General features: G+C 53.1%; 1 protein-coding gene across 1 annotated transcript in view; it reads right to left on the bottom strand.

Moving 5' to 3' along the window:
• The window catches only part of CACNA1I (calcium channel, voltage-dependent, T type, alpha 1I subunit), a 157,193-nt gene that overhangs the window by 34,027 nt on the left and 101,558 nt on the right, over window positions 1-21,608 (bottom strand). The window contains exons 7-16 of the mRNA XM_006865169.1: window positions 20,893-20,985; window positions 14,849-15,161; window positions 12,543-12,964; window positions 4,503-4,654; window positions 3,595-3,780; window positions 3,238-3,355; window positions 2,533-2,688; window positions 1,985-2,078; window positions 1,228-1,430; window positions 141-611 (exon numbers count right to left, since the gene is read on the bottom strand). Of these exons, the coding sequence (XP_006865231.1) occupies window positions 141-611; window positions 1,228-1,430; window positions 1,985-2,078; window positions 2,533-2,688; window positions 3,238-3,355; window positions 3,595-3,780; window positions 4,503-4,654; window positions 12,543-12,964; window positions 14,849-15,161; window positions 20,893-20,985 (2,208 nt within the window). The remainder of the gene's footprint in view (window positions 1-140; window positions 612-1,227; window positions 1,431-1,984; window positions 2,079-2,532; window positions 2,689-3,237; window positions 3,356-3,594; window positions 3,781-4,502; window positions 4,655-12,542; window positions 12,965-14,848; window positions 15,162-20,892; window positions 20,986-21,608) is intronic.

A 21,608-nucleotide genomic window follows, 5' to 3' on the forward strand; every position in this document is an offset into this window, starting at 1 on the left:
CGCTATGGGTCGGAACTGACTCGACGGCACTTAACAACAACAACAACAAGCTCTCACCCCTTCTGGCCACGCCCCCTAATACCACGCCCTCTAGAAGCCCTCCCACTGGAGCCCTGCCTTAGGGCCCCGCCCACACTCACGTAGTCAATCTCCTCTTCATCCTCCCCAGGATCCCTGCGGTCATTCATCTTGGTGAAGACATCCTTGGCAATGCTGGGCATCCTGCCATTGCAGTCCTCGTGTCCCGGAGCCAGGCCCGCAGCCCTCCAGGCTGTCCGAGGGTGGGCGCCCCCTGCGGGTCCCATCTCGGCCATGTCCACCGAATCCCTGGTGTCGAGGGACAGCGTCCTGCGGTGGTGGCGGTGGCGGTGCGCTGCGTGCGGGCCATGGTGCACGTGGTGTGCGTGCGGGGCGTGCAGAGGGGCGACCCGTGGTGGGCCCTCGTCCCGGGCGCCCTCGCAGGCCCGGGCACCGCCACCCCGCTCCGCCGAGAGCAGGGACTCGTGCTCCGCGGACGGTGGCTTGTGCTTGAGGCTGTTCCAGCTGGAGCGGCGGCTGGCCCAGGCTCCGCTGCGGCCCCACGGACCGTGGTAGGAACTCCGGGAGCTGGACTGGGAGAGGCCAGGCTCTGGTCAGCACCCAACACGCTCCCACAATTCCCTGGGCAGCTACCGCCAACGAAGCCCTCAGAAGGCCACCCAATGAACCAGTGACAGACGTCACTTTCTGTCCCACCACACGCTTTCTGTTAAGGACATGTCCACCTACATCCCTGGAGGAAAACACACCTAGTTAGGGTCTTCTTTCCATTTTACAGGTAAGACTCAGCAAGGGGTGGTAACTTGCCTGTGGTCACAACAGCTCATAAGTGGCAGAGAGGCTAGATCCAAGTTGGATCTGCCGGTCCTTAAAACCTGGATCTTTACCCTCCACATTGATGCCAGGAAGAAAACCCAGTTCTCTTTACACCAAACCCCACCCACATATTCATTCACTCCCTCATTCATTCATCCATCCACTCATTTATTCTTGATTGCTTTGGGGCTGGGCCCCCAGGAACACAACAGACATGGTCTCTGCCTGGTTTTGCTGGACAGTCTTGTGCTGTGAGTCTGGGCACCAGAGGCTGAGACTGGATAGGGACCACCTCCCCAGACACCCCCAAGAAGAAGCACCCAACACCTTCCCAGGAAGAAGCCTTGTCCAGAGCACCTTGCAGGGACTCACCAGGGAGCGCTGGTCATAGCTCATTCTCCCCAGTGACATAACGCTGCTTTTTCGGGAGCCCAGGGCCACCAGCATGGGATCTGGCTGCAGTGAGAGGTGGGGAGCGGGGGTCGTGCCCCCAGTGGGGCCCAGATGACCAGCCAGTGGAAGACTGGGATCCAGGTGTCCATTGGGGGTCATGGGAACTGGACACAGCTTGAGGTCTGGAAGGGTGATAATGTAGACAGAGGGAAGGACAGACAGGCAGACAGAAGGAAAGAATAAGAGCAAAGGAAGCCATAAGACAAACCAAGATACGGACAGTAACAGAACGCTTTTATGATGAGACTCCCTCCATCAGAAAGCCTTCCAGGTTGGACCCCATCCCAGGTGCCTTCCCATTGCCTGGCCTGAAGTTTGGGATAAAGTGAATCTTGCCTCTGTGCTCCGGGCCAGCCTGGATCTTCACCCAGATAGGAACCTCATTCCCATGCCCATTCTGGGGTGTCCACCCAAATGTTGACAAGGACAGTAGGCCTGGAGTGGAGAAGGCTTCCCTGTGGTACCAACAGGATCAGAACCTGAGGACCAGAGGCTCTGAGGCTCATCCCTGAAGGCTGCACTATGTGAAGAAGGGTCAAGGTAAACCACAGGTATTGCTGTGGCAGGTGCTTCAGCCTCCAGCCTGCCTTGAGGGAGAAGCCAGGTGCTGTGCCTTTTGCCCACCTGGTCTCCGGGAAGGGCCCTGGCCCCGACTGACCAGTAGAGGCCCAGTTACCTGCCCCACTATCCAGGGCCTCCTGAAGCTTGTCGAAGTCCTCCATGTTAGATGAGCTCTGCTCCTCATCTGAGTAGGAACGATTGGCGTCGCCCTAAGAAGCCATCATGACATTGGAACACAGGTCAGCTCAGCCTATCCCGGCCCTCCAGAACTTTTCAATGGATGTTTTCACCCCATTTTACAGACAAGGAAACTGAGGCTCAGAACAGGGAAGTTGGTGGCCTATGGTCATGCACTAACAAGGTCCTAGGCCCCAAAGCCACGCCAGTCTGACAAGCATCTCAGGTGCCCTAAAGAAGGGAAGCAGAATCCAGAATCGAGATCCTGGGTGCTTCAGAATTGCAGAGATAGAGGTGTGTAGTCCTGCCCCCAGGGGAGAGACAGGGATCCCTGGTGCGGCCCCTTCTCCTGGGGACGTGTTCCTGCTAGAAATTTCTATTGCAGCCCTTCCCGATCCAGAGACACAACATCCCACCCCACCCCACCCCCAAGTCCAGGCTCGAGCAGGCTCCTGGGGGTGCTTCCTCCACTGGCTCGGCAGTCACCTCGGCCTGAAAGCCCTCCACCAGGATGGCCACCAGCAGATTGAAGAGCACGTAGTTGCCGAATGTCATGAGAGCAACGAAGTAGAGGGAGGCCCAGGGGGAGGTGGAGGCCATGCCATTGTAGAGGACAATGTTCCAGTCCTCCTGGGTGAGGATCTGTGGGTGGAGGGCATATGTCAGTTCCTCGAGTGCCCCCCCCCCCCTGCCTCTAGGCAACCTCTACCTTCAGGGAGGGGCTGGGGCTGTCAGCCAAGGGCTGGAGCAGGTCCGCCTGGCAGATCCTCACACACTCCTATTCTCACACTTGTACCCGCTGAATTGTGGGCTCAGATCTATGCCCCTCCCTCTTGGCTGCCCCCACAACCCCTTCCTCTATGTTACCCCAGGGCTTCCTGTATCCATGCAGAGCCAGGAGCCCTCCCTTCTTCCTCGGGCCCCTCCACCCCCAACAGTCCAAGGAAAGGGAGGCCACGGTCACAGGTCCTTGACAGCACCCATTCATTTAATCATCATGGCACCACCATCTCCAAGCTACCCACACAGGAGAACTGCCATGGCACCAAGTCTTTGCACTGAATGGAGTGGTAGGGCCTGGGCCGAGCACCGGGACCCCTTCCTGTCAGGCTGTCCCTCTTCTCTGGATCCTCAGGAGAGGCCTGGGAGACCCTCTACCCCAACGTACATAGACAAGCCTGTGTCACTTACCTGGAACACAGTCACGATGGCCCACAGTAGGGAGTCAAAGTTCTTCCTGTCAGGGACCGTGTCCCCTGTGTCTGTGCGGAGGCTGAATTTACAACCAAAGATGTGCATCCCGAGGATACTGAGGGGCAATGGAGGCCAGCTTGAGAGACATGCACACACCCAGTCTCTGCACCACTCAGTAAATGTGGCCAAGTCAAGGGTGGGGCAGTGCTAGACCCATTTTACAGAGAGGAACACTGAGGTTCAGAGGAATTTAGAGCTGCATTATGTGGTGGCCTTGCCCAGAAATGTTCATCCAGCCCACCCTCCTCTACTGGCAGGTCCCAAAGTTGTGGTCAAGGGGTGGGCAGGGCTCACCTGAAGATGAAGATGAAGAGCATGAGCAGCATGCAGAAGGTGGCCACGTTGTCCATGGTCTTCATGAGTACCACAAGCTGGCGCCTGAGTGCAGGCATGAAACGTACCAGCTTCAGCACCCGCAGCAGCCGGAAGGTCCGCAGCACCGACAGGCCACCGTCTGCCTGTCCCACAATCTCCCAGATGCTGCAGTGATGAGGGCAGGCAGGCAGGGTGGTGGGGAGAGAGGAGAGAAGCAAATGGGGTCAGCAGGTAGCGCATGGAGAGGACACCAGGGAGAACCAAGAGATGGAGAATTTCCATCATCTCCTCATTCCTTCTTGCATTCGCCCAACATGTTTTGCCCGTTTTGCTCTGGACACCCTCTAAATAAGGGCATTCATGGACACCCCCTTTCCAAGATGTCTGTGGCTAGAATTCAGGAGGCCCATGAATGCCACTGACCTCCTGATGAGATGCTGCATTCCTTTCAATGATGAACGTAAACCAACCACCTAGAATTTGTCACCAACTGAAATCATGGATATTCTCATATCACGTGCCAATTGATGCAGGTATTTCCAAATAGTTTTTATGCTTACTCCTTCTTTGGAGTAATGGTCTTCACAGACCCTCTGCTAGGTCTTGCTATTTGGTGCATTCATCAAGAAGTAAGTATGTTGCTAAATCTCAAATGTTTAAATACTTTGGTAACTATATTTCAAGGCAACCTGACCAGCTGGAACCTGTGTATTTAATTTTGTGCATTTAAAGTATTCTGAGAAAAGGTCTGTGGGCTTCACCAGGTGGCCAAGGCCCATGGCACAGAAGAAGTAAAGAACCACTGGTTCAGATCCTCTCTGGGGTGATCTGGGGACCCTCCTCATCCCTCTGCTGAGGGGCAAATGGTGGGCAGGTGGGCGAGGTACCTGATGATGACAATGATGCTGTCAAAGATGTTGTAGGGATTACGCAGGTAGTCAAAGAGCCCAAAGGCAGCGAGCTTCAGGATCATCTCCAGGGCAAACATGCTGGTGAAGACCACATTGCAGATTTCCAGGATGTTGGTCAGCTCCTCAGGCTGTGAGGACATGGGAATGAATGGGGACCCAGTCAGAGCAGCTGGACATTCATGGCCTCCAGGACCCTGGGAGGTGGGCAGAGCTGGCTGTGCCACACTGGCTGTGTGATACAAGTCGGCATCCTTTCTGGGGCTGAGATCCACCACCACCCCCATGCCCCTGCCCCTGCCCCTGCCCCTGCCTCTGCACTTGTCCTTGAGATCTCTCATTCTGCCGCCCTGGGGTTTGAGAGGTCGCTACAGATGATAGGAGGGAACCCTATGATAGGTTTGACTTCCACAAACGTGGAAATGATGTTACTACTGCTCTTTCCATCACTGGAAGAGGTATTACCTGTTTACAAATGCCCATTTTACACAGGAGAAAACTGAAGCTAAGAAGCAGCCTGAGGCCATAGGGCTAGATGCAGAGCAAAACGGAAAACCAAGAGAGGGCTCTCTAGCAACTCCCTTATTCACTCACGACCCTGCCCCATTTAGTGAGCATGTCCCACATGACAGGGACTGTTCTACACCCTCCCAAGATCCCATTTGCATATAAGGAAACAGGTTCAGAGAGGGCAGGTTTAAAATCACAGAGCTAGTAAGTGGGGAGTCAGAATTTCAATCCAAGCAGTCTGGTCCCAAGGGCTTCACTCTTAACCACTGTCTACACAAACCTCCCTGAGGAGACTTCCTGTCCAGCAATGATTTTCTCGGGGTCACCTCTGTGCTCAGTGAAGGAGGCACAGGGACCACATAGGGACTACTGCATGTTGGGCACAGCACACACGTGATGGATCATAACCACCTGACTTCATTCTGGGCACTGGAACATCCTTCACCCACTTTTCAGAGGATACTGGGGTCCAGATTAAGGGACCTGCTCACAGTCACCAGCTGAGCCTCCGGCCACAGAGCCCTCCTCTGTCCCTAGAGCTGCCTGTCGTGTGGCTTGTAGCAGCAGGTGATGCCCAGCAAATGGAGTCACTGAGGAACCCAGGCCCGGGTTCCAGGCCTGACTTGGATATTACATGGTTACATGGTGGTGTGACTCTGGGAAGGTCCCCTTCTGTACCTCGGTTTCCTCATCCATAAACTCACTCTAAATGTCACTGCTAAAGATTTCATGAGGCTCCAGCCCTTTCTCTCCCCTAGTGGCCCTGTTGATGAGGTGTCTGGTTTCTGTTCACTGCAGAAATCTAAGTCAGGGACAAGGGGAGGGCCGTCTGTTCAGCTCGATGCCCCATCACAACCTGTGAGGTCATGATGCCCAGCTGCCATTGAGTGACTCTGATCCATGTGTGTCAGAGTAGAGCTGGGATCCATTGGGTTTTCAATGGCTGTTTTCCAGAAATAGATTGCCAGACCTTTCTTCCAAGGTACCACATGGACACAAACCTCCAACTTTTCAGTTCATATCCAAGCAGGTAACCATTTGCATCACTCCAAGGTGACTGAAGTTGAAGTTATCAAGGACTTCATTCTTCTTGGATCAACCATCAACACTCACGGAAGCAGCAGTCAAGAAATCAAACGACGTATTGCATTAGGCAAATCTGCTGCACAAGCCCTTTTTAAAGTATTGAAGAGCAAAGATGTCAGCTTGAGGACTAAGGTGCGCCTGACCCAAGCCATGGTATTTTCAATAGCCTCATATGCATGCGAAAGCTGGACAGTGAATAAGGAACACTGTAGAAGAATTGATGCTTTTGAGTTATGGTGTTGGAGAAGAATATTGAAAGTGCCGTGGGCTACCAAAAGAACCAATAGATCCATTTTGGAAGAAGTGCAGCCAGAGTGCTCCTTGGAGGCCAAGATAGCCAAACTTTGTCTCTCATACTGCGGACATATTGTCAGGAAGGAGCAGTCGCTGGAGAAGGATATCATGTTTGGTAAGGTGGAAGGTCAGAGAAAAAGAGGAAGACACCCAGTGAGATGGATTAGCCAAGTGGCAGCATCGATAGACTCAAGTGTGGCAGCAGTAGTGAGGTTGGCCCAGAATTGAGCAGTGTTTCATTCTGCTGTGCATAAGGTAGCTATGAGTCAGTACTGACTCGATGGCACCTAACAACAACAACAACAACAACAAGGTGACTAAGGAGTCCTAGTGTGGCACTGTGGGTTAATGTACTAGACCACAAAGCCATTTGAACTGTAAGGTTGGCGGTTCAAGCTTACCAGCTTCTCCTTGGAAACCCTATACAGGGTCGCTATGGGTTGGAACCAACTCGACAGCACTTAACAACAACACCAAGAAGGTGACTAAGAGCATCTCCATTTTACAGATGAGAAAACTGAGGCTTGAAGAATTGAAGCCACTTGCTCAGAGATTCCAGCAAGGAAGCAGCAGAGCCAGACATTAAACTAAGGTCATTCTTCCATGCACCCACAGATACTTCAGAGTGGCCACTGGAGTCCCAGGGTGTGAGTCCTCGAGGTGACAAAGATCAAAGTGGTCAGTCAAGTAGAGGGGAGTTGAGGGGCCAGGAAGGACAATATTAGTGGGGTCAGGAGCAACTTCCTGGAGGAAAGAAAATCTCAGCAGAGACCCAGAAGCTGAGCGGGGGCTACCAGGTGACAGGGAAAAGAAGAAAAGGGTGCCCAGGCCGAGGGACCCAACCCCAGAGCAAAGACTGGAAAGTAGGAGGGCTGAGAACGGAAGCAGGAGATTCTCCCCCAACTCCCTCCAGCATCACCCACCTCCGGCCCCTAAACAGGGTGACAGGGTGCTCCAGGAGCCTGACTTTCATTCCATATGGGTTAAAAAGAAAAAAGACGAACAACCCAACCACCCGCTCCCTGCCTGGTGTCTGGGAAATCTAATAAAACTGCCAGCTCCTCTCAAGCCCAGATAAAAGGAGACAGTCCCAATTCCAACCGTAATTACATCTGACTCACAAAATAACGGTCTCACAGAGGGAGTGGGACTCTGAGCTGGCCTGTTGGTGGGAGGAGCCAGTGTCCCTGGCTTAGCCAGGGCTTGAGTTCCAAGCGGTCACAGGCTATCCATGGAGATGGCACTGTGGTTGCTAATAGCCCACACTGGCTGTTACTGTGCTCCTACAACTGACGTGGCCACACGCTCTCTCCCAAAAGGTCACCGCTGCTTCCACCTCCCTGCAACAGCTGTTTCTCCACACACCTGTTGATCTGTTTCTAATGGACCATCCATCACTCCTGGGAGTGTTTTTCTGGGAAAAAGAGACAGTGCGGGGAGAGACAGACAGACAAATATAGACAGACTGAGAGAACATGGGGAGGCGGGAGTGTGGAGAGAGACAGGACAGAGATGAGAGAAATGGATGGAGGATCCAGACAGACGGATATCGACAATGAGGCTAAGAGACATAGGGTATGGGGAGTCGAAGAACAGAGACAGACATACAGACGTTCTGGGAGTCGGACAATTCAACAGACAGACATACAGCAGAGGGGCTGACAGAGATGGCAGAGACACCCCGCATACTCCCAGTGAAGGAGGGGCTTGAGGGTAGGTAGCCAGCCAGAGGTGGGAGAACAGATGAGGAGGTAAGGGCAGGGGGCAAGTGGGCAGACTAGGGCCACCACCACATCCTTGCCTGGTGCCAGATTTAGATGATCTGGGATGGCCTATGCTGCCTTCGCCTCCCCCGCTTTCCTGACTTGGGCTCCCTTTTGGTACAGCCATTCCCCTTTTAACAAACCTTCTGTGGCTCCCCGTTGTCATGAGGAAAAGCTAGCACCAAGGCCCTTCTGGTTGGCTGGCTGGCCGCCCCTGTGCACATCCCCACTTTGGGAGGAAGTCAATGGTCCCCGGACCTGTCCCTCATCTCCATCTAAGTGATGTACTCCTCCTACTTGTCCTTCAGGATCCATCACCAGTGCCACCACCTCCAGGAAGCCTTCCTTGACTGCAACCCACAAAAGTGCCTCCCTTTCCCCTGGGCCCCACAGAGTTGGAACGTCAAGCTAAGGCACCCATCTTCCTCTTCCTAGAAGAATAAACTCATTCACTGACTTGGGGGCCCTGACTGCAGCCCCCTGGGAACTGGGCCAGTAGACACACCCCTCTAGGGTCAGTCCTGTCCGGGGAGGCTCCCTGCCCCCCTGCCCTGCTGCCTTGGTTCTCCAGGTTTGATGAGACCTAAAGGAAGAGCGCTAAGACCACCCTCCAATTCCAGGATGGGATGAAGATGCCGGGCTGCTGGGCCCCACTCAGGAGGAGTCACACAGCCTGGAAGTGTACATGATGGCAGAGCTGTGCCTCTGACCTGCGCCTACCCATCTCCTACTGACTATCAGGAAACTCCCCTTCAACCTCTCAGAGCCTCAATTTCCCCACCTGCCCAATGGAAACAAGCCATCCTCCGTGCCTAGCCCACAGGCAGCAGTGGTTAAGGGAATATGGTGTGGGACCCTGGCCTCCCCAAGGGATCCCGCATGGCCCTAGCAAACCTGACCGCACGCTGATGCCGCCCTCCTCCCTGGAAGCATTCAGTACCACTGGCCGCTGACAGTGTGGGTGACTTACAGGCCTCTGCCTAGGCAGTGACCCTCCACCTGCTACCTCCCCCAGGCTGGTCCCTGCCAGGAGTAGTATCTGCTGCCTGGAGGAGCCAGGTGAGAAGCTGACACCCGGTGCCACACGCTCCCTTGTGACTTAGGCATCGGGGACCACCTGTGAGCAGCCCACTTTACAGATGAGCAAGTGGAGGCTTGTGTAAGCAAGTAGTCCCCAGGCTTCCTGACCTCAAACCCTGGGGCTCCCCTCACCCTGCACACCCCCCTTTGACCAGGGTGGACCCCTGTACGCATCCCCATAGTCATCACGTCTGTGGAAGGGGGCTGCATGGGTGGCCATCTGAGGTTCCACTTCTGCCGTTCCCCCTTCCTGCACCCCCCCTCGGTGGCCCTGGGTCACCTCTCCCCATAGGCACCACCTCAGACGGGGCTGCTCAAAATAAACATGGGGGCGGATTGCTTGTCACCAGCGGTGTCTGGAGCTGAGGGAGCAGAGTAAAAATACCAGCAGGCCCTGCGCAGAGCCCAGCCGAACAATGGCTGCGGCTCAGAGCAGCTTCAAAAAGAACATGTTTAAAATCCTCCCTCCCCCTCACTTTTTCTTTAATTTATTAATTTTTAGAAGCTTTAGATAATGGATGGTAAACTTGTCTCAGAGGTGGTGGCTGGAAACGTCAGCTGAAGGATTCATCAATAATTCCTACTTAATTGAGCACCTACTATGTGCCAGGATTCGCAATGCCTGGAAGCCTCCAGCAGCTCTGTGAAAAGGGGGCAGGTGACCCATTCACAGATGGGGACACCAAGGGCCTCCCAAGGTTATCACACTGTTCAACAGCAGAGTCAGGGATGGAACCAATCCAGACTGTTGTTGTTAAGTGGAGTCGGTTCCAACTCATAGTGACCCTGCACAGGGTTTCCAAGGCTGCAAATCTTTACAGGAGCAGAATGCCTCATCTTTCTCCTGCGGAACCTCAGGTAGTTTCGAACTGCTATCCTTGAGGTTGGCAGCCCAACTCGTAACCACTATGCTATCAGAGCTCCTTTGAATCCAGACTAGGGGGGATCAATTTCACCTCTGAATGGCAACAGACTTGCCTTCAGAGTGTTGGAGGGGTGGAGGGTGATGATACCGGCTACGAGGGTGGTTGCGAGGACGCTGTAGCTCCGGACCTGGTGCTTAATAGGTGCTCATTGAACAACAGCAGATGACTATGAGGTAGCTGCCTCCAGGTGAGAAAACCAAGACCAACAGGCAGAAGAGTCACCAGGAAAACAGCCTCCCTCAGACTGCTGTGGCCCAGTGAGGGGAGAGGATTTCAGCACCACACAAGGCCTTCTTCAGTGCACATTAGAAAGCTCGTTCAGGCAGTATGTGATGGTGGTATAAGATGAGACGGATGTGGCAGGAGGCCAAATCCCTGAGGAGGCCAGGGCCAGCAGGCAGAAGGAGAAGCTGGCCCAAAGGACAGAGGTGCCCTGGTGCAGGTGTTCTTGGAGGGTATAGGTGGAAACTAGCAAACAGGCCTCTGATGAATAACTCTGATTTGGAACGTCGGCCAATTTCCGTGGTGTAAATACTCCTATCATGGCCAATTTCAAGCCACTAACTGTTTAACAATCCATTGCAAAATTTTGAAGTGTTTGAAAATTGGTTCTCACAATCCAGTTTGAGCAGGCCACCAGCAGGGACAGCACCCAGACTCTGGGAACAGAGCTGTGACAGGTTCTCCTGGTGCCAACACCCCAACAATAGCTGTTCTCTGGAGGGCCTCCCCCAAGACAACCAGGGCTCCAGCCCCTAAGTAGGTTAGGGCCAGGCAAAGGCCAGAGGCTGGCTTGTAGCAACTGGGTCTGAGTGGCTGTATCCCCAGAGTTAACCTGCAGCATGTCCCCGCCAGCCTTCCCAGGGACGCTTTTAATTAAGCTGGAATGGCTGGCAAGCCAGCAGCTCCGAACACAGTGCCTCCGCAGCCCCAGGGACTGCAGTTAAGAAAATTAAATGGAGTACGCTAATGAAGAGGGAACTGAGTGTGAGCCACCTCAGGGGTTCAGTCAGGTGGGGGGCAGGCTCTACAGAAAGGGGGTGGGAGGGAAGCAAAAGTGCAGCTGAAATCCTGAGCCCTGCAGAGCAGCCAGTCCTGCCACAGAAAGACTCAGGTTCAAATCTAGCCCCTGACTGGCTGAGGGATCTTAGTCCAGTGACTTCCTGTTCCTGGACCTCAGAGTCTCCAGCTTGCAAAACAGGGGTGACTTTACAAGACTGGGGTGTGACACATTGAGTGAGGGAACCTACTTAGAGTCTGGTTTGTGTTGTTAGTTGTCATCAAGTCAATTCCAACTCATGGCGGTCCTACGTGTGCAGAGTAGAACTGCTCCATAGGGTTTTCAAGGCTATAACCTTTTGGAAGAAGATCTCCAGGACTTTCTTCTGAGGTGTCTCTGGATGAGTTCAAACCACCCACTTTTAGGCTAGTCAACAAACACTTAACCATTTTTGTCACTCAGGTACCCCAGTGTCTGGTAGGTGCCAGAAATTGATCTTTTTATAGCAAATGTGACCTGTGAACTGGGCCATCTGTGTTAAGACCCCTTCACAACCCCTCCATCCTATGTCCCACCTCTGGTGTTCTTGTTGTGGCCCCTTAGGTTGCCTCTTTCTTGAACTGCCTTCACTTAAGAACCCTGATGGCTGAGTCCTGGGACCACCATTCAATCCCCCCCTCATCTCACCCACTCAGAATCCAGGACAGAAAAAGCCACAGGGTCAGCCAAGGAGAGAGACGAGAGAGCCTTTGCAAGGCCACCTCAGGCTACCACCAGTGTCTGGAGGTTTCAGGAAGGTCACGTGTAAGTGAGTACCAGGACAGGAGGTGGTCCTACCTCCAGGTGAAGGTATGCTTCAGAAAGGTCACAAGGGGCCTTGAATGCCGCGTGGATGGGTCCACGTCATTTCCAGAGGGCAATAGGGAGCTATGGACGTTTAGGGGCAGGGGAAAGCCCTGTCAGAATGGCCCTCTGGAATGACAATTCCTGTTGTTTTAGGCAGGTCAGACGAGGACTTACGTGAAATGGAAGTAAGATTTGGCAAGGGATGGGCAACGGATGTCCTGGTGTCTGAGCTAGATAGCTTGCTAGGAATGCCTGACATCCCTTACACACAGCCACACACAGCCGGGCCACCCAGTCCTATCACAACTTCATTCATTCATTCACTCACTCACTCACTCACCAGACACCCTGAACACCTCCCTCCTCTGAGCTTGGCCCACCTGGATGACTTGGACCCAGCTAAGGGCAGGATGGCAGGGAGAGAGGTACACAGTAGTTCAACAAGCCCAGGGTGGCTGGGGCAAGCTGGAACCAGGGCCCGCCTCCCCCTCCGCCGGCTGCCCACCGCACTAGCCTGCTCATGGTGCTCAATGCCCATGCTGACAGTGTTCACCAGAATGGCCACCATGATGCCCCGGTTGAAGTACTTGCTGTCCACAATGCCCAGCAGTTTGGCTCGCATCTCTCTCCACACAGCCACACACAGCCGGGCCGCCCCATCCGCCTGCTCCTCCTCGTCCTCCTTGCTCAGTCCCGAGGAGGCCCCATCTTCACTGGCCCGGGCCTCATCCCCCTCCGCCTCATCAGAGCCTCCAACCGAGCCCCTGGAGCCTGAGCCCTCCTGGCCTGAGTCGGTGCTGCCCAGGCCAGACGGCCGACGGTGGGGTTCGCTCTGGCAGCGGGGGCAGCCTGTAGGGTCAGAGGCTAGCATCACAGAGATGGGCTGCACCAGCGTGTGGGGCGTTGGGTCCAGGGGGCTGTGTCGTGGGCACAGTTCTGAAAAGCAAGGAGGGGACAGGATCAATGTTCACACCAGGACACCAGCCCCGCCTAACCAGCCCACCTAGAGGGCGAGTGGCTGGGAGATGGGAGCGAGGGTAGAAATGCCACCTTGTTGGGTGGTCATGAGGATGCTGTTCATTCATTAAGGACATGTCTAGAACAGGGTCTGGTACACATGAACTGTCACTGCACCATCACTTCCTGGGTTAGTCATTAAGCAGACCCTCCGGAATCCTCAGCCCCTCTCCAGCAACCTGCTCACTTACATCCTGGAGTTTGGGGAATGGATAAGAAGCAGCTTAAGACAGAGCTAGGACAGGACCCCTCTGTGGTCCTTCTTCCTGCCACCATTACGTGAGTCAGCTGATTGCTGGGACAGGAGCAAGCTCTCATCCAGAAGCCCCTGGGACTGCCCTTCCCAAGAGTGGCCCTTCTCAAGAGTGACCAGTCGGGGCTGGCTCCTTGGGGACCAGATGGGAGGACAGAGGGCAGAGGGTCCCTGGAATGGGGTGAAGGGCCTGTGATTAATGTACTACTGCAAGGGGCAAAAGAGGGGCTTCTCTCTGGGTGGGGGGACTGCAGTGGTTTGATCCTTTATAGTTTTCCATATTTTCCTAGAGTGCACATGTTTTGTATGCCTGGGAAGAAAAAATACTATAATGGCCAAAGGAGGGAAAAAATGCATAGACGGCTTACCCACCATGTCCACATTTGCCCCCAGATAGCTCCTCATGTCTGGGACAAGCTCTCACTCCCCTGGAGCCCTAGGTGGATGGGTCAAAACCTACTCCACCCACCCGTATGAGGGACTGTACCCAACACCTCACCTGGAACACGAGGAGGCACGAGGGTTCTAAGACCTTCTTCTAGAAGACCCCTCCCAGCACCTCCTCTATGCATGTTCCAGGGAGAGGGTGGTAGGCGGCAGTAGAAACCCCTCAAAGTAAGCACCCCTCCCCCATGTCATCCAGAAATGCTGGTGCCAGCTGTGCCCAGATTCCAACTCTTCAGTCCACATGCTGGGCCAGCCCATAGGCCACCTGTTGCTGCCCCCAAGGCCAGGCCAGCCAGCTGGTACCCAAAGAGGGTAGCTAGCAGCTCTGAGGATGAATTCCCCTGCTTGCTTCCCAGGAATCTCCAATTCCCCAAATCCAAGATCTGGGAGAGGACTTTCCCAGAGCAGGGCCATGGGAGCCCCTAAGCCCATTTCACAGATGAGGAGCACACACAATCTTCTGTCCACTCCATATCCTGAGTTTTTGTCCCTGACACTCTGCGTAACCATAAGGGACTTCCTTCATCTCATGGAGCCTTAGTTTTCACATCTGAAAACTGGGGATGTGTATTACTCATTCGGTCTCCCTCTGGAATTACTTTTCACAGCAGATGAGAAAACCCTTTCTAAGCCTAAAGGACCAACTCTCAGAAATCATCACAGACTGCAAGGTCATGCGTGTCCGCCTTGTGCCCACGCACCCAGGAGTCCCGTATTCCCAAGGCCCCGTCGGGTCGGTTCATCCATGGCTCAGGTGTGCTAGCAGTAGGAAACTCGAGTGCAGGGGGGACACGGGGTGAGAGCACAGAGAAGTGCTCCTTTCTTCTGGATATAACCCAGAAGCAGGACCCACTTAGGGACTGGCATCAAGATTCTCCTGGGCAAGGGCTACACAGCGATGTCTAGCAGGCCTGGCAGTGATGGGAACAGGGACGGAGGAGGAGAGGACGAGCACTCCAGGGGGCAACACGTGAGCATGGAGTAAAGACCTGGAACTTCCCGGATGTTCTCTTGCTTTGGGAAGATGTGAAATCTTTGCTAACACTACCCTTTCTGATGCCATGTTTACAGCCCACGATGCCTACAGTTTGGGGACTGCTTACGGTAGTGCCTGGGCTCCTTGGAGTGGGATCCCGGCTTGACAGGGGCAGGCACCCCTGGGGCCGGGGCCTGGCGCCGGCTCTGCACAGCCTGGTAGAGGCCCAGGGCACGGCGCTTGGCCTTGCGAAGGATGTGGCAGACATACTGGAAGATCTCTTCATAACAGTCGCCGGGCTCGGCATAACTGGCCACTGTGCTGGAAGACAGGTACCGTTGCCGCTGCTCCAGCATCAGCCGGTGCTCCCGCTGCTTGGTCTCCGAGAACTGGGTCGCTATGACAACGAGGCACAGGTTGATCATGAAGAAGGAGCCCACCTGTGGCCAAAGGGAGGAGAGGACAGGGACAGGGACAGAGGGGAACAGGGGCAGGAGATGGGGAGACAGGAGGTGAGGGAGGCAGAGAGGTGGAGAGTGAGAGATGGAGACAGAAAAGCAGAAATGAAGAAAGAATGGGACAGATGCAGCAACCCAAAAAGACCCAATGGGAGAAAGGCCAGAGCACAGAGAGACAAGGAGAGACCCGGAGAGAGAGTGAGACAGGTTCAGAGGGGCAGGCACGGGAGGAGGCATGGAGTGACAAGGAGAGGGTGACAAAGGAGGAGGCATGGATGGAGGGGCCCAGAGAGACAAAGAGGTACAGAGACACAGATAGGGACAGGAAAAGATCGCTGAGGCCTCGCTCTTGAGAGGACAAAGGCCCCAGGGGGGGGGGGGGGGGTGGCCCAGGAAGTCCCTAGGGCCCTGGCTCCAGGCCTGGCTCCCCTGAAACCAGACCTGCAGTTCTGTCCACGGACGCCATCCTGCCTGGGACACACAGGCACAGCCCCTCCTGGGCTCCCCAGGCCTGAGTCCTAACTGGGCTCTGCCCTGTCTCTAAGTTGGGACCCTGGGCAAGTGCAGACACTCCCCGCAGAAAAGGGTTCCAGTGTGGCTTTATTTATACTTACTTGGGAGGGAAGGGTGAAACTGTCCCAGGAAGCATAGAGAGAGGATCCTGCCAGCTGGTGTGGTCCCCAGGTGGTGGTAATTTCTGAGGGCCCCCTACACTCTCAGGGTCCACCCCAGTGCAAGACCCTCCCAGGTGTTTATTGTGTCTTTCAGAGTACTCAGTGGTCCTGAAGCCAAGAAAGGATGGCTTTTCATCCTCTTCCAAGCCTTTCAATGGGAACCACTATAGCACTACAGGTGGACGCTCCGGTCAGCTGACTTGCCCTTCCTTCTCCCTGACCCAACCCCACCTCCCTGCCACCCAGCATGTCTGTGGAACTAGGCCCCTGGTCAGGGGGAGGGATTTAGGAGGAGCAGACTGGCCCACAGTTGTTGCAAGTGCCATCCAGTCTGTTCCGACTCATAGTGACCCTAAGCACACTACCAGGTCCTGCGTCAAGTTCACAGTCGTTGCCATGCTTGAGCCCATTGTTGCTGCGACTGTGCCATGCATTTCATTGGGGGTCTTTCTCTTTTTCACTGACCTTCCACTTTACCACGCATGATGTCCTTCTGCAGGGACTGGTCCCTCCTGATAATACGTCCAAAGTATGAGATACCAGATCTGGCCATCCTGGCTTCTAAGAAGCATTCTGGCTGTACGTACGCCAACACAGATATGTATGTTCGTGGTCCCTGTAATGTTCTTCCTGAACACCATAACTCAAATGCATCAATTCTTCTACAATCTTTCTTACTCATTCTCCAATTTTCACATGCATGTTGTTGTTGTTGTTAGGTGTCATCAAGTCGGTTCCAACTCATAATGACCCTATATAGGGTTTCCAAGGAGTGACTGGTGGGTTTGAACTCACACCTTGTAGTTCAAATTGACCTTAGAATTCAGTGCTTATCCTACAGTGACACACCAGGATTATTAAAAATACCATGGCTTGGGTCAGGTGCACCTTTGTCCTCAAACTTATATCTTTGCTCTTAAACACTTTTAAAAGGTCTTGTGCAACAGATTTACCTAATGTGATACGTCTTGACTTCTTGAGTGCTGCTTCCATAAGCGTTGATTGTGAATCCAAGCAAAATGAAGTCTTGGACAACTTCAATCTTTTCTCCATTTATCAGGATGTTATTTATTGCTCAGCTGTGAGCATTTTTGCTTCCCTTACATTGAGGTGCAATCCATAGGTTGTGGTCTTTGATCTTCATCAGTAATTATTTTAAGTCCTCTTCACTTTCAGTAAACAAGGTTGAATCATCTGCATATGGTAGGTTGTTAATGAGTCTTCTTCCTATAACATCACATTCTTCTTCATATAACCCAAGGTCAGCATACAGATCGAATAAGTATGGTAAAAGAATACGACTCTGGAGCACACCTTTCCTGATTTAAAACCATTCAGTATCCACTTGTTCCGTTTGAATGACTGACTCTTGTACTGTTTACATGTTCTTCATAGAACAGTTAAGTGTTCTGGATGCCCTTTCTTCATAATGCCATCCATTGCTTATCATGATCCACGCAATCGAAAACCTTTACATAGTCAATAGAACTCAAAGTCTGATGTAGCTCTGTAGAAAAAGCACTAGACTGCAAGGTTAGTTTGAATCAAAAGGTTGTTAGTTCAAACTCACTAGCTGCTCCTCGGAAACCCTATACAGAATTTCTATGAGTCAGAACCGACTCAACAGCACTTAACAACAATTCGATCATTAGTGTCTAATGCATCAAATCTGTTCTTCAGATGGTCTCTAAATTCAGGCAGGATGTGCTTAAGGTCATAGCTTGCCTCTCATGAACTTATTTTCATTTTCTTCTGCCTCAGCCTTGCATATTGATGGTCTGCCCCTGGCCTTGTTTGGGCTGATATGGAGTTTTTCCACCATCTCTTCCCACAGATGTAGTCAATTTGATTTTTGTGTATTCCATCTGGTGAGGTCCATGTGCATAGTTGTCATTTATGTTGCTTAAAAAAAGTATTTGCAACAAAGAAGTCATTGGTCTTGTAAAATTCTCTCATGCGATCTCCAGCGTCGTTTCTATCACCAAGGCTATGTTTTCCAACTACTGATCCTTCCTCTTTGTTTCCTACCTTCACATTCCAGTCACCAGTAATTATAAATACATCTTGGTTGCACATTTGATAAACTTCAGACTGAAGAAATTGATAGAATTCTTCAATTTCATCATTACTGACTTTAGTGGTTGGTGTGTAAATTTGAATAATAGTGGTATTAACTGGTCTTCTTTTTAGGCATATTGATATTATCTTATCACAGACTGCACTGTACTTCAAGACAGATCTTTGAAATGTTATTTTTGATGCTGAACGTGACGCCATTCCTCTTCAATTTGTCATTCCTGGCATAGTAAACCATGTGATCATCAGATTCAAAATGGTCAATACCAATACATTTCAGCTCATTAATGCATAGGATATTGATCTTTATGCATTTCCTTTCATTTTTTTACGACTTTCAATTTTCCTAGATTCATACTTTGTACATTCCATGTTATGACTATCAATGGATGTTTACAACTGTTTGGCTTCATTTTAAGTTGTGCCCCTGCCAAAAATGAAAGTCCTGAATGAAGGCTTTACTCCATTCGCATCATCATGGTCATTTCTACTTTGAGAAGATACCTCTTCTTCAGTTGTATTTTGAGTGTCTTCCAATCTGAAGGACTCATCTTCCAGCATTGTATCTGACAATATTCTGGTGCTCTTCATCATGTTTCAACATTCAATATTCTGGTGTTGAGAGTGCTCCCCTGCTACTCATAAGGTTTTCAATGACTAACCATTCATAAGTAGTACGCCTCTCCTTCTTCCTAGTCTGTCTTAGTCTGGAAGTTCAGCTGAAAGCTGTCCATCATGGGTGACCCTGCTGGTATTTAAAATACTGGTGGCATAAATTCCAGAATCACAGTAGCACTCAAAACCACCCCAGTAAGACAAACTAACAGATGAGTGGTTGTAGCCCAGAGGACTCTGGGAAAATCCTTCTCCATTGGTTCCTTCTCACTCAGTCACTGAACAAGCATTTCAGGAGACCCACTCTGCACCAGAGGCCTATGAGAGGGATCACAGACCCTCCCCTGAGAACGCACCTGTCAGCCTTCTGCCCAGCCCTACTTCCTCTGCTGCTTCCCCTGGGCAACCTGGGCAGGTCTCCCATCCCCTCTGGTACTCCATTTCTCATCTATAAAATGGGAGGCTTGGCAAGATGAGAATAGGACTATTCCATCAGAAAACACACTGGAGAACCTGGTGTGAGGGCCGAGGATACTCATTACCTGTGTGGCCGGACCAAGTATCTGACCTGTCTGGGCCACCTGTCTGGGAGGACCCTAAGACACAAGTCACACCCTGCCAGGTCAGGGTTGAGGGTAAAATGAGGGCCTTGTTGTTCCGGCTCTGCTCTCTATAAGAACTCTTCATCCTTGACCTCCCAGCAGCATCTCTTCTCCTGGGCAGGGCTGTCTGTGACCCATCAGTTCCATTAGCACACTCTGTCGAGTGGATTTTGACTCATAATGGCCCTACTGGACACAGTAGAATGGCCCCACAGGGTTTCTGAGAGAAAACCTTTACAGAAGCTGACTGACTCATCTTCCTCCCGAGGAGCAGCCGGCGGGTTCAAACTGCCAACTTTCAGTTAGCGTTTAACCCACTGTGCCAGGAAGCAGTGGGAGCCTCAGTACCAGTGGTTACACATCCTGGCTCGGGGCTGCAGACACTTTGGAGTCTGTGTCATCTAGCCCCCCAGAGCCCATGAGCTAGGTGCTATCACTGTACCCCACTTCATGGGAAGCCCAGAGAGCTCAGGGGCCCGCCCGAGGTCTGCTGTGAATTCACCACTCCAGATCCCCATGTTTAACAGCACCAGAAGGACCCCTTGCAGAGCTCTCCCTGGAATCCCAGCCTCCTCAAAGCATCCCCGTGGTTTGCAGCCCCTCCACTGCAAGGTTCTGTCTGGGTGCATAGTATCTGTGAGCTGCCCCCACCCTGAGCCTCCAAGCTCTGACATCACCTCCTCCAGGAAGCCCTCCACTTCCCGTCCCTCTTCTGGGCTCCCAGCCTCTGTCACAACACTGAAGATGCTGTGTGGTCTTTGGTTGCTGGCCTGCCATGGTTCAACGAGCCCTTGACCTCCCCGAGAGCAGGGTCAGGCCTGACTCAGCTCTGCCCCCAACACTGGTTCAGAATGAACAAGTGAATGAATGGACATGGAAGCTAAACCAAACCTGAGCCCCTCTCCTTTAATCTGGGGTATCTCCTTTGGGACTAAGGCCCTAGCCTCCCCAGGAGAGCACTGGGACTTCGCTGCAGCTGATGAGTCTTAGGTCAAGGTCCCGCCAACCCAGGACAAAGCATTGTCCTGTCACCAGGAAGCCCCCCTGAGCCAGCTCTGCAGCACAAGAGACTGCTGGGGCTCTCCAGGGCAGGCGTGAATCACCTTGACATTTGGGGACAGTGCTGTGGCTGAAGCTGCAGTCAGGCATGACAAGCAGATGAGCCTGGCTCAGGAAGGCAGTGGGGGTGGAGGAGGAGGGAGTGCTGGTGGCCTTGGAGGGAAGGCAGCCCTGCTCTGTGGCCCAGTCATGCCTCCATCTCCGCTCTCCCCCAATAAAGAGGAGCTGCTTGAGAACTAGGAGTCTGTTCCCACTCCTGAGACTGCCAGGGACTCGCCAGGTCACACCGAGGGTGGGGCTCCTCTCTTCAAATCTTGCCCCAAAGCAGCTTTGGTGCCAGCGACTGGCCCACAGAAAGACTCAGCTCTGAGTGGCACCTGAGGCTCAGGTCTCGGAAGATCCTCGAGATGACAAAGAGGCCAAGGAACGTTGAGCAAGAGCGCTCAGTGGTCAGAAATGAGGAATGAAGGCAGTCTGGAGTAATGGATGTTTCCTCTAGGCGCTGCCCTGACCGGCGCCTTTAATCCCCCTCCTTCTCCCTCCACTCCAGTTCTCTTTCCTGACAGTGGGGGCTCCTCAGGGACTCCCAAGCCCCCTTCTCCTTCTTGGCCACCTGGTTTGTGGTCCCAGAGGACCAGGCCCAGTCCTTGTGCGCAGCCCGAGAGCCCCGGCTTCCCTGGCACTTACTATGATGAGCAGGATGAAATAGATGAAGTTGTAGAAGGAGTGAGCATCCATCACATAGTACATGATCTCCACCCAGCCTTCCAGAGTGATCACCTGTGCCCGGGACAGAGAAGAGGAGAGCACCTGTGACGGGCAGGTGGGAGGGAAGTGCCCCAGACAGAGGCACCAGGACGCATTATACACACAGCTACCCTCATCCTTCTCTACAGGGCAGCATCCCCATCCCTACAGACAGATGAAGAAACTGAGGTTCAGAGAGGCCCGAAGTCACACAGGAAACGAGGCCCCGCCCGCTCCCTGTCTAGTCCACCACACCAGGCGGGAGGGCTGGAGACATGGAGACCTGGATTCTAGATCCAGTTTACCAGCTGAGACACTGACCCTCTCTGAGCCTCTTCTGCTGGTGCGGCTTCAGGAAGTGGGGCTGAGAGGACTCACCCGACCTTCCCTGAGGAGGGACAGGGCAGCCTTGGGAGGGACAGCATGCCTCAAGCCCAGCCACCCAAGGTGAGGATGGTTCTTATCCCCATTTTCAAGGTCAGAAAACAGGCACAGAGGAGTCAAGCAAGATATCAAAGTCCCACAGTACTGCCTGTCTAAAACATCCAACTCTGGAAGAGGTAGGCTGGGGTGAGTGGGGTGAGATGGCATGAGATGGGATAGGTGTAATGGCGTGGGGTGAGGTGGTGTGGGATAGGATGGGGTGGAATGGGGGG

The sequence above is a fragment of the Chrysochloris asiatica genome, unplaced genomic scaffold (assembly GCF_000296735.1).
Source record: "Chrysochloris asiatica unplaced genomic scaffold, ChrAsi1.0 scaffold00076, whole genome shotgun sequence".
Lineage (NCBI taxonomy): Eukaryota > Metazoa > Chordata > Mammalia > Afrosoricida > Chrysochloridae > Chrysochloris > Chrysochloris asiatica.